A 12,582-nucleotide genomic window follows, 5' to 3' on the forward strand; every position below is an offset into this window, starting at 1 on the left:
GTGCACGTCAGAAAGGAACCGAACGAGTGAACTGGTCTTTAGTGGTTCTGTTCTTACTTGTTGCCACATATCCAAGCTGAGGAATCAGATGTTCATCTGCACAGTTCTCCCTTCCTGGCACCAGTCTCTGATATTTTGTGGGATGAGGGTTTCCATCCACATCCACTAAGAAGGGAGGGGGCATGAGATGAGGGGCCTGCTGGGTCTGCTCATCCAGGACGTAGTTGTTGGAGTCCCGGATCAGCGGCCGATAGTCCGTGTGGAAGAACATCTGGTCAGGAATCTGAAGGAAATTTTATTTTTGTGTCATCAATTTGACAAAAAGAAGATGCCAAAGAACAGAATAAAGTATCTGAAATCTCCCTAAAGGTAAAAGAAAGGGCAAGTTCCCCACAAGAAGTTATGCACAACTTCAATTGACCTGGATGGGTGTCACAGTATTCCAATTTTTCACAGTGCTTCTGGTCTAAAAGCTGAAGTAAATTAAAGCAAAAGCACTGTTTTACACTTAAAAATATTTTATACATATTCTATTTTTTTCCCCTACAATTAAGAGAAGTTTCCTTGGTTTCCATGTGAGGAAATCATTGCCTAAAGCTCAACATCAGCTCTCAAAGTTCCCAATCATGAATTCTTTCTTAATCGTCATCTACATCCAACCTGAAAATTTTTCTGCTAGTCTATTGAGTCCAGGAGGCTGAAGGAAAACAGTTATGTAAAATATTAGATCACAAGCAGAATCTCTGCTCCTTTGATGGGAAAGATGAAGAGAACAAGCTTCAACTTCAGCTAAGAAGGTAGAGCAAGGAAAAAAAAATAATTCTTTAAAATGAAATACATGGAATTATCATTTCAACCTGAAAAAAAACTGAGGGGAAGTGAAGAAAAGAAGAAACACGTGTATTTATCAAAGCAAAAAGCAAGCAGGCTGATTCAAAACAGCACAACATTTGTCCCCACACACATTTTTCTAACATCTCCAAATCCACAGTGTTGGATGAATATTTACTTTCTCTTACTTTAATCAACTACTGTGAATTTGGGCTCAAATATGGAAAGGCCAAAAGAACTGCAAGATAAACCAGCAAATTATCCTTCCCATACACAGAGTCTGGTTTTGTTTAAGTAGGTAGTAGAGCAATAAACTTTTGTCCTATGTTCCAATCTTTAAACACTGAGCTATTTCCAGAAATTAGAAAGAAAAGTAATTTTCAGGTTGAACAATTCATGTGAATCAGTAGAAGGTGAAAATGTATTCCAGAGAAGTTCTTGGGAGCTTCTCCCAAGGGAATGTTGAGACAGGGCTTGTTTCTGCTGTGCCAGGACCACACAAACAAGAGAATCCATCATAAGTGGGTCCTGGAACCACACAAACCTCTTTTTTTACACGTGATCTTTTGAAGGAATGAATGCAACTAATCCAATTTCAGTTAGAAATTTGAGACAGGGTTCCAATAAAAAGCTGAACTTACCTTTTCATAGGGCCTGCTACAGCCAAACCCAAATATCAGCAGGTGCCCATGGGAATCTGTACATGCAAAATGCTGCCCATCTGGGGAAAATTTACAGTCAAAAACAGCCCCATGGCCTTGGCCTTCAATCTGCATTGAAGGAAAAGAAACCTCCAGGTTACTGGATGATTTTTTGCAAGCAAACCATAATGCACACCCAAAATTAATTATTCCATGAAAAGCAATCATGCAGCTCCTAAATACCTCCATTAAGGCACAAATAATCTTGTTACTTCAGTTTATTTCCTTTCCCTTTGACATTCCCTTTTCCCCTTTGAATTTAAATCCTCAACCCCTCAAGTTTAAAAGCTGCACTAAAGAGCAGGAAAACTTGCTGTTCAGCAAAAAAAGTGAAGAAATAAAAGTGTTTTTTAGGCTTTATAGCTGTTAGCACATTGCTTAAAGTAAACTGGAGCTAATATATATTGATTTTCTTACACCACTTGCAAGAAAAACTCAGAGAATCTTAAGAGCTAAAAAAAAATAAAAAAATCCCTTTGCTACTGACTAACCAGAAAAAATTAAAAGGATTAAAAAATTACATGAACTTTAGATCATAACTTAAAACTCAGAGAAAATAACCTAATTTAAAGTGTTAACCATGAGCTTGAAACGCAGCAAATGTAACAGGAGCTCTCAAGAACTGTGCCAATGGGTAATAAAATAATTTTTAAGACAGCGGAAAATACAAATATTTGTCCCCAAGGCTCCCAAAATGATTGTCTAAACCAGAAACTTTCAGATGGCACCTCAGTTGAGGAAAACAGTTCCTACAAATGAGGTGCACTCTTTAGTAACAAAGAGTGGAAAAGCTGCAATAACCAGGAAATTCAAAGGTAAAAGCCCTGAGGAAAAAAATGAACATAAATTTTGCTGGTTTGGGGCTGGTTTTTTTTTTCCAAAAGGTGCAGGGGGCATGAGTGTTGCTGACAATTCCTTCAGCTGGTGTGTGTTGGGAATAAATGGTGTTTAAGAAAGGTCTTACCATGTTAAAGTAATGCTTGGTTTTGGTGCCTTTGGTGATGTCCCAGATGAAGATGTTGCCATCATGACCTGCAGACAGCATTATCCTGGAATCAAAGGGATGGGTCTCCAAGACAAACACCTCATCTGCATGGCCCTGGAATTCCAAATGGCACATCACAAGGAAAAGCCACATCAACAGGACATTTACAGTACATACAACAGGGATTTACCAAAGCCCTGCACCATCCTCTCTGGAAAATTAAACCCCTTCACATTCTAAAGGTAATAATTCTTGAGATTGAAGCAAAAACTGTAGAAATATTTTGCCAGAGGACTGTGAATTATTCAATGGGCAAGTTACTGCACAAAACCTTTTATTTATTCCACAAGCAGCACCTGGGGAAAGGAAAATCCAAATGCAGGAGGAAACAGCGAGTTTTGGTTAAAAAAAACTCCAAAAAACCATCACAGAGCCTTCAAGACAAATGAGATCTAACTAGGAACTCAGCACAAACATCACTGCAATTCCAGGAAAATCTTCAAAAAGCAAGGAAAAGGACATACCACCAAGTCATGGAGCAACTGCCCTGTGCAGGAATTCCACACTTTGAGCAGGTGATTGTTCACAGCAGTAACAACATAATTGTCATTTTGGTTCCAGGCAATCATGGTCACTTTGGGCTTCATGAATTTGTCCTCTTCTGCACAAGTGTCACTGTTTGAAAGAGTCAAACAGGCCAGAGACAGCTTTAATTAGCACATGTCAGCCTCAAAATACAGAAAAATAACCTGTCTTCTCATAATCAGACAAGGGAAATGAAGAATAATTAAACTTGGGTTGAAACTTTTGTCCATAAACTTCCTTCACTTAAAGCAAATCTGGATTTTTAGCACATTTATTTCAGAGGACACGATAATCTCTTTCCCATTTGAGATGCCAGGCAAAAAGGCTTTCCTTTTCCATGGAATCTTGGCTCTTCTACAATTACAGTCCTAAGAAATCCTTTACAATTTGGGACTTTTTTCAGGCAGGTTTTCCCAATTAACTGATTCAGAAGCCAATCTCCACATTAGCCAAGGGTTTTTTTCTGAGTCCTCAAATAAATATAGCAAATATTTTGTTTCAACCTCAATCTATTTCCTTATTCTTTCCCCAAAATACACTTATAGGATACTGTAAAACTCCCCTCAGCATTTTAGTCCAAGTGAAGGAACTATCTTTCCCTGGAACACACCTTCCCACAGGATTATCTGTATTCCATGTCAACCAGAGGCCTCCCTTACAAAGACCCTCTCGACTCCACAACCCCACTTAAATCTCAAATATTATTAATAACTCCTCCTTTCTTTGTAAAATCATGTTTATTTTTCGTGACTGTGTCACAAGAAGAGCTGGAAATCACCCTCCATCCAATCAACTCCTGTACCCAAGGCCTGGCTTTTAATTTAATCACCTACAAATCACTTCGTTAAAACCTCATTTAATCACCTACAAATCAACTCTTGTTTAGTGTCTAGGGAAGCTGACTGAGCATTCTGTGCTCCTCTAAATTATCCACCCTTCAGGTTTATCCAGCAAGTAATACCCTGCTTTTCATCTGTAATGCCACTGTTCAGGCTGTGCCACCAGCATTTCACTAATACACCTTTTTTAAAGCACAGAATGAGAAGAGTCAGCAAGATCAGCACTTGAGGAAACCCACAAGTCATAACCTCTCCTGGAAATGGGTTAATTACCACCTACTTTATTTTTCCTGATCTAAAAATATTTCTCCCCTGACACACCAGGTGTCTGAAATCCAGACAGAGGAGAGAGATTGCACTTTCTGTTCACTTTTTTCCAGAGTCCATTTGAAATCTTTATGAACACTTTTGCTTTTCTCCAAGCACAGCCTCAAATTCAGCAATTACTACATCAGCAAAACACCCATTTCATCCCTCCAGAAAGCACAGAACTCAAGCAGGATGTTGCCAAGGCTCACTCTAGTTGGAGGAATTGAGTTTTTCAATCTTTCTGACTTTACAAAACAAGAAATCAGCTCCCTCTCCACCTACCCCAGCAATCGGTCAGACATGTCCAACAAGATACTCCTCCATTCTGCCTGCTCAAAATGCCAGATTCTGGCTGTTCCATCTCTGCTGCCACTTATGAACCTGAAGAAATGTTAAAATATAGTTAATTTACCTTCAAAAGAATTTGCTTTAAAGCATATTTACAGCTGCACACCACCACAACATCAGTTTTGCAATGGAAGAGTCCTAGAAGTGAAATCTTCCACGTGTGTGGAAGAGAATTCTATCCTTTAACTTTCCTTCCAGAAACAGAGGAAAGAGAGTTTTTCTGAACTAAGTAAAGCTGTCAAAACATGAAGAATAAAAAAGCAAGTTCCAAAGTTAAACTCAATTCACAACTTCATCCTCAACTCCTCAGTTACAACACTTTCATGAAGTGTTTTAAGGAATTGCAGAGTATCAGATACTGAAGTAGAGGCAAGAGGAAATCAGATGAAAAGGATTATAATTTATTTTTGACCAGTTTCACTGGGTTTTTCCTATTTCCTTTACAATATTTCCTGACAGTGAAAGGAAAGGAGGGGGAAGAGGAGGTTTATGAAGCCACAAATACACTGGGTATATTAAAAACCAGTGGTAACATTCCTCCAGGTAAATGAAGCTTTCCTGGATCACACCAGATTTCCCCTCTGAGTTCTAAATATGTGGATTTTTCTCACTGGAAACATCCAGGTAAGAACAATAATTATTATTAATTCCAAAATGATGCATTTTTCTGTTCACATCTGAGCATCTTTCAACATACCTGTCCCCACCATTGGAGAACTGAATGCTGTCAACTTTGTCCTGTAAGAAAAAGCAGAGTTTGTTAGAAAATTTGGGGGTTTTATACAGGAAATACCATTTTTGACAAATCTGAGCTCAGCAAAATCTGAAACAAGGAAAAAGCTGCGTATTTTATAATTCTGAAGAGTTTTAAACTGCAAGGAGAACCAAATCCAACAAATACTGCCCAGGATTCACTAAGCATTAATGCATTTAAAATGCAAGTTTCCTGAACAGCCCAAATCAAACATGAAGGATTAACAGATTAAATAACCTGGCTGCCAACTGAATCATATTTGAATATATTCCCAATGCCATAGGCCAATGCTGAGGAATGTGTTGTTTCCACTTCTACCTACACACTCCTTAAAGAAAGAAGACTATTAGTTATTCACTTTTATCACAATAAAAACTGCAGGAGAAATAGGGAAAAACAGGTAACACATTTTATTTTCAGAGCTGAAATTCTCTGCATACAAAATATGTATTGACCAAACCTTATCACTGCAACAGAAAGTGAGATTCAATATTAGAGAAAACACATAAAGGTAAACAAAGTTAATTGAGAGCCTTGCTAAAAACCCACTTATAACATCACCTTGTGACTTCATTACTGCTTGAAGTGACTAATTAACTAATTACTTACAGCATGACTTCCCAATTCTGCTATTTTCACAGGTGTTTCAGAGCCAAAAAAATACATCCTGATGACATGGTCAGTGCTGCCAGTTGCTAAAAACATACCACCTGTAAAAATCAAGCAATAACTAAGCTACTGTGTAAGAAATTAAAGCAGATCACCATCATCTCTCTCTAATTGAAATAAAAAAAACAACAAACCACCCACAACTATTTGAAGAACAGCACATTTTTTATGCTCTTCCTCTGACACATATGCAAGGAAATCCCCCTCTTGCCCCAGAAAGTTTTCTCAGCCACAGTAAAAATAAATCAGAGTTACAAAGATTTTAAAAATTCTTAACTTAGAACAAGAGTGAAACTCCTGTTACTAAACTGCACACAGAGGCCTGTGATGATGGGGAAAGTGGCTCTGGATGATCAGAATTCTGTAGGTGACTCTCACTGTAGCCTGGGTCTCATTTGGGCTCTCCCCTGACCATGTTAACAATTTACACTTGGATTTGTTATTTTATTTCTGAAATTCCCAGAAAGCTCCATGAACTGGATGAAAGAAAACTGCAAGCCAGGAGTGCAGCACATTTACAGGTACATCTGTGGATCCTTAGGAAAGAAGGGATCTTTGTAACCATTCCTGGCACAAAATCACTGCTGGGGACTGTGGGATCTCAGAGAACTTGTTTTGCAAATCCCTGACACTGTATCAGGGGATTAAACAAAAATAAAAATCCAGCAAAGATGGAGAAAAAGTAAAAAAACATCAGGTGACTTTTACTTCTGTCAAATCACTCTCTTAACAGCTTTTCACTGTTAGCTGAGGGAAGCCCCATGATTTAATTATGTCATAGTTAATACACATCTATACAATTATTCACTCACAGCTGCAGGTTGTGTCCATTTTAAAGCTGTCACAAGCAAATTTTATATTTATATTTCTGAGGAAGGAAGAGAAATCACTCCACCTGTAGTCCAGGACTTACCCACACTGAAGGAAGAGCAAAGCATCTGGACCCCTGGTCTGGGTTTCTCTGTGAACCTCAGTGGCCGGTTGCTTCAAAAAAGAAAAGATGCTTTGAACAGGCCACACCACCCAAAACTTGGCTTTTCTCAACAGTTCAAAACATAAAGGGATGTTTCTTCAAACCTCTACCTAACAGGGACTTCTTAGACACAGTAACATCTGTAAATCTTTGAGAACTACCAGTGCTTAAAGTCATTTAAGTCCATGCATGAACTAACAATGGTTACCTCACACACAGTCTTTTAAATTAATTTTAGAAGGAAAATAATTAAGGATGCAGTTTGTTTTACAGTCCTAAAAGATTCTTCAGATGAGATTATGCTTTTTATAGTTTCTTCTGCAATTCTACTACCTTAACATCACAAGTTTGAATTAAAAAGCTAAAATACAATAATAAAATATAATCTGCTTTCTAAGGCACTGAGCTTTATTTAATGGATCATTTTATACCAACTCTCATGATATGGCACAACAGCAGACAAAGACTAATCATCCTGGAGCTTTTCTTTCTGGTAATAATCTAATTTTTTGGGGGTACAATCACATATAGATATCCTGGACATGTACACTCTGCATGGAAGTTCTGTAAGAGGCACCCTAAAACTCCAGGACTGTTGGAAACCCAACACAAACAAGAAGCTTTATTATGCTTTGCAACATATTTACATTTCCAGCCATTCTTTTTGTACTACTTTGTACTTTTAGTGCAGTAAGAAGTTAACATATTTCCCAACTAACCTCCCAGGACAACATAATTTCATGAATTATATAACTAGTGATGGTGCTTTAAAATAATTATGGAATTAATTATTTCCACAACATTTTTTCACGACAAACCCAAATTTTTTTTTTAGGGTTTTACTTATTTTACTCAAGCAGAGGACAGCATAAGAGGTTCAGCAGCAGCCCATTTACATACTTGAATTTCATGGAATCTGTATCCCACTGCCAAAAGCAAACAGTTCCATCTGCACCAGTGGAGACCATGTACCTCATGGAGCCTTTCACCATTGGACTAAACTACAGAGAATAAAGGGAAATCAGACACACACACACAAAAAGAAACATTGAAAAATTGGTTATGAACTTCTCAAAAGCTTCATGTAAAACCCTGATTTGCTTTTGGATTTTTGAACATTAACACTGCTCTAAAATTTTAAACTATCACTTTTTAGTGTTTACAAAGTAATATCTTCCACACTTGGAAATAACTCTGTGGTCTGCATTTCAATTATTGCATCATATAAACCCAGTTTGTTCAGTGGTTTGGTTTTGAAGTATTAACTAACCACAGTCATTCACTGAACGTTTTGTCCATGAATGAAACTAATAAGCAGAGCAGACTGAATGAAAAAAAGAAAGTCTGGCTAGACAGATGTACTCCAAAAATTCTATAATTAAGCAGAGCATGAGTTATGAGGTAGTTTGAATGTATAACTCAGCATCACATGTGATTTTATAGGAATTCCTCAGAAATACTTCTTTAAGACATGGATTTCTTGCTGTGCACAGAGCAGAAAACTTTACACAACACAAGGTGATTAAACTGTTCATCAGTTACTAATGTTGGAAACAGCCATAAAAACTGTACATAGTGCAATTATAGTATTACTAAGAAATCTTAAATTAAAATAAATTCACGTGCTATAATAAAAGAAGCACCTCAAATAAATATTTTGGCATAAAAAAAACAAACAAAAAATGCAATGAATGCCACAGAAACTGCAGATAGGAAGATTGCTCTCAGAGGCAGAGAAAAATGCAAAATTATTTGTTTGTACTGAGCTTCACAAGCAGCTCTTCACCTCTCAGTATAAGCTGTTGGTCCCACTGGAAAACACAGCAAAGCTGGATACTGAGCCACCAGTTTGTGTGTTAAATAAGGGATTATAAAGGCCAAAATGAGACTGAATCCAAAGGACCACCAAGAGCACATCATGGAGCACAAGGCCTTCAAATTTAAACACACAACAGTGAACATCTTTGTGCTTCTCAAGTAACTCATATTTTTGAGATTAAGACAAAAACCTTTATCACAACAGTTGTGGGAATCACATGCTGGATCAGGACACTCATCCACATAAACCAGTAACAAAGAGGAGGACATGGTATTTCCCAGAAATTCCCTTGGATTCCAACAGCCCAAATATTACAAGTAGGGATCTCTAAGTGAAGAAGTTTGTATCTTCAGTTAAATACTCAGGAATCCCAGAGAGGCAAGGAATTTGCTGCTTTTTATGCAGTTTATCCTGGGGTTTTATTTTATTCATTTTTTTTGACACAAATATTCCAGAAGAACACTTAAAAGCCCCTACCTGTAAGGAGGTAATGGACCCTGTGTGCCCATGCAGGACAGCCACTGGAGCACAGGTTCTCAGGCACCACACCCGGATCATTTTGTCACAGCTCCCGGCTGCAATCATGGTGTTCTCATAGTTCACTGCCATGTCAGAGATCTCTGCTGAGTGGCCTCTTAATGTGGCAAACAACCTGCCATTGTGAGTCGACCAGATCTTCACCAGGCAGTCATCTGAACCCTGGAAAGAAATACTTAGTCAAGACAACAGCTTCTTGCACGTTGCTGGCCTTTAATTGCAGCAGATTGTTCCACTGAGGGGCAGCTGATCAGCTGCATTTTAGCACCACTGACATCCAGCTCCAAGCATCCATCTCAAACCCTTCCCACTGGGATGTGTTTCATCAACTTACAGTAAATATTCTGTGTCCAGTCCTATCAAATGCAACACAGTACACAGAGGAGAGATGGCCAAGGATCCTTCTGTGCATCTTGACATGCTGGTACATACTTCCTGGGAATGAGGTGCTGAACTTGGCATATCCAGTTAATTGCTTTGCTCGATGCACTTCCACTGGGACACAAAGAAATCATGTTTAAAATAGGTTTATTCTAAACCACAGTTTTATTCAACTTCCATCAATATGTTACTTAAAGACTTAACTGGAAGCGATTTTCAGATTTCATCCAGTCAGGTTTCTCTGTATTTGCATTTTTTTTGGGTGTAAAATCAGTATTTTGAGTGTGCTCCAGCAGCAGTGGTGAGAGCTGAGCAGAGCTTACCGAGGTTTGGGGGGGTGCCATAGTTCACAGGCATTTCAGGGGGTCTTCCTCGGTGGAGAGCAGCAAATGCAGAGCCCTTCCAAACAGTGTTCCTGCAATCTGCAAAACCACTTGGTTGAAGTTCATCAGAAACACAGGTCAAAAATGCCAAAAGAGATGCAATTCCAAAGAGCCCACCTAAAGGTGGCCTCAAATACAGGGCTGAACCCACTAAAAAGCCAGGAATGCCCCCAAACTTTTCACAAGCAGTGCAGCATCAGAGGAGAGAAAAAAATCCATTTAATAATAATGCATTTAATAATAATGCATTTAATAATAATGCATTTAATAATAATGCATTTAATAATAATGCATTTAATAATAATGCATTTAATAATAATGCATTTAATAATAATGCATTTAATAATAATGCATTTAATAAACATCCATTCAATAATAATCCATTTAATGAACATCCATTTAATGACAGAAGGAGGGAACACTGACATAACCAACCACAAAACTTTGAAATTACTCCCAAATGATGGTACCAATGCAAAACTAACTTTTCAATTGAATTTTTGCTACTTGTTCTCAGTACCAAGCTGTGAAGATTTTTCACATTCTCATCAATATTAATTCAGAAATTTAATTAAGATTTATTTAATATTTATTAGGATGAAATTACTTAACAAGATGATCTCAAGACTTTAAGTACCTAAAAGGGGTTTGCAAGAAAGCTGGAGAGGGGCTTTTCACAAGGGCATGGAGGGACAGGACAAGGGGGAATTGCCTCAAGCAAAGAGGGCAGGGTTAGATGGGATATCAGGAATTCTTCCCATTGAGGGTGGGGAGGCCCTGGCACAGGTTGCCCAGAGAAGCTGTGGCTGCCCCTGGATCCCTGGAAGTGTCCAAGGCCAGGCTGGAGAGGGCTTGGAGCAATGTGGGATAGTGGAAAGTATCCCTGCCCATGGCAGAGGAGTTGGAATGAGATGAGCTTTGTGGTCCCTTCCAACCCAAACCATCCAATAATTCCAAGATCTCCCTTCTTAAAAAAAAATAAAATCTCAAACTGACAGTTGTTTTGACACTCCTGCTGACATAACTGCAATCTCAATTTCCAGGACAGAACAGTCCCCATCATTCCCTGTGCAATCTTTAAAGCAGGCAGGGCAGGTAACTGAAAACACATCAGTAAATCCCATAAACCAGTCCCACATCCCAGAACCCAGCTACCCAACAGAACTCACACAGACACATCAACACCCCTGCCCAGGACACACCCAAAGAGGTAAATCCAACACTAAAATCTACTCTGTATCAAAGTACAAGGTCATGTATTGCCAACCACTCCCTAAATTACCGATGATTTTCTTCAGTGTGTGGACAGAACTCCCAAGCATTCCCAAACTCTTAACTATGCACATCTAACACAGGACCATCCCCATCCCCAAAAAACCCCAAACCTCACCTTTTGCTGTCCGTAGCAATGACTGTCTCCCTGCACCAAGCAAGGAAGTGACTCTGGAAATGCTGGGTGGGATCTCCTTATCCAGGATAGGGCCAATCCTCTTGCAAATTTGTAATAAATGATCTGGAGCCACATGTTTGTTGGACAGCACCTGACAGGAATTTAAGTTTTAAGAAAAAATCTGTAGAACAGATGAATCTAAAAGCATCAACATTCACAGGTATATTAAATAAATTAAAACTTTAAGTTCAACTTACAAACCAAAATCAATCCTGTTAAGCTCTGATCTAGTAAATTCAGTGAGGACTCTACAAGCAAGGGAGAGCTGTAGTAAAAATAACTGCAGCAAAAAAGTAACTCGCTGCACATCAGTATTTTACTACTGGAAGCTTCAAATAACCACCTCTGTGGCACCCTACAAGTGAGTGTCTTTGTCCATTTCACCCAGTTATTTGCATTAAAAATAAGAATTAAAATTCAAACCCTCATAACTCGAGATCATGGAGAATTTGGTTGCAATCAAGCACAAGAATTTGTGCAGCTACTCCTTCAGCCACACAGCACTTGCTCACTGAACTGCAAACTAGTAGGTTTGAGTACAATCTCCCTGGAAATAGCTTCCTTGAAAAACCAGTACTACACAAGTCTGCCCTACTTCCTTAAACCAAAAGGATCACAACAGTCATCCCTACATTCAGGAATGATCCCACACTATCTGCATTAAACAACCTAAAAAAGCCACACACCCCACACACACTCAGATGGCTCAGTCAAGAACAGATGTGTGTGGGGTTTACTTTTTTCACCCTCTTCTTTCTGAGTGTTCTATGAAAAAAAAAAACCCTAATTCTTTTAAAGTCAATCACAACAATGCAGAAGGTAAAGATGCAAAGGAGGGTTTGAACAGCCTCAGGTAAACCAAAGCATCAGAATCATGAACTGAAGCTGCTGGGGAGGTGTGAATCAGTCCCGTGCTGCCTCCACTCTGACCTGGCCACGGAGAAACCAGTCAGAGCCAGCAGCCACTCTGCTCCTCCAGCAGCCACACAATTCCCAGCCCATCCAGCCAGGAGAGGCA

At 38.8% G+C, this 12,582-nt stretch overlaps 1 protein-coding gene across 1 annotated transcript in view; it reads right to left on the reverse strand.

The window, feature by feature from the left end:
* Window positions 1-12,582, reverse strand: part of BRWD1 (bromodomain and WD repeat domain containing 1) — a 46,370-nt gene that overhangs the window by 30,871 nt on the left and 2,917 nt on the right. The window contains exons 5-17 of the mRNA XM_051767992.1: window positions 11,505-11,655; window positions 10,055-10,153; window positions 9,685-9,845; window positions 9,291-9,512; window positions 7,895-7,995; window positions 6,935-7,005; window positions 5,962-6,062; window positions 5,296-5,336; window positions 4,533-4,631; window positions 3,042-3,192; window positions 2,497-2,631; window positions 1,473-1,601; window positions 58-283 (exon numbers count right to left, since the gene is read on the reverse strand). Coding sequence (XP_051623952.1) covers window positions 58-283; window positions 1,473-1,601; window positions 2,497-2,631; window positions 3,042-3,192; window positions 4,533-4,631; window positions 5,296-5,336; window positions 5,962-6,062; window positions 6,935-7,005; window positions 7,895-7,995; window positions 9,291-9,512; window positions 9,685-9,845; window positions 10,055-10,153; window positions 11,505-11,655 — 1,687 coding nt within the window. The remainder of the gene's footprint in view (window positions 1-57; window positions 284-1,472; window positions 1,602-2,496; window positions 2,632-3,041; window positions 3,193-4,532; window positions 4,632-5,295; window positions 5,337-5,961; window positions 6,063-6,934; window positions 7,006-7,894; window positions 7,996-9,290; window positions 9,513-9,684; window positions 9,846-10,054; window positions 10,154-11,504; window positions 11,656-12,582) is intronic.

The sequence above is a fragment of the Manacus candei genome, unplaced genomic scaffold (assembly GCF_025592945.1).
Source record: "Manacus candei isolate 608988 ecotype Guabito, Panama unplaced genomic scaffold, ASM2559294v1 h1tg000091l, whole genome shotgun sequence".
Lineage (NCBI taxonomy): Eukaryota > Metazoa > Chordata > Aves > Passeriformes > Pipridae > Manacus > Manacus candei.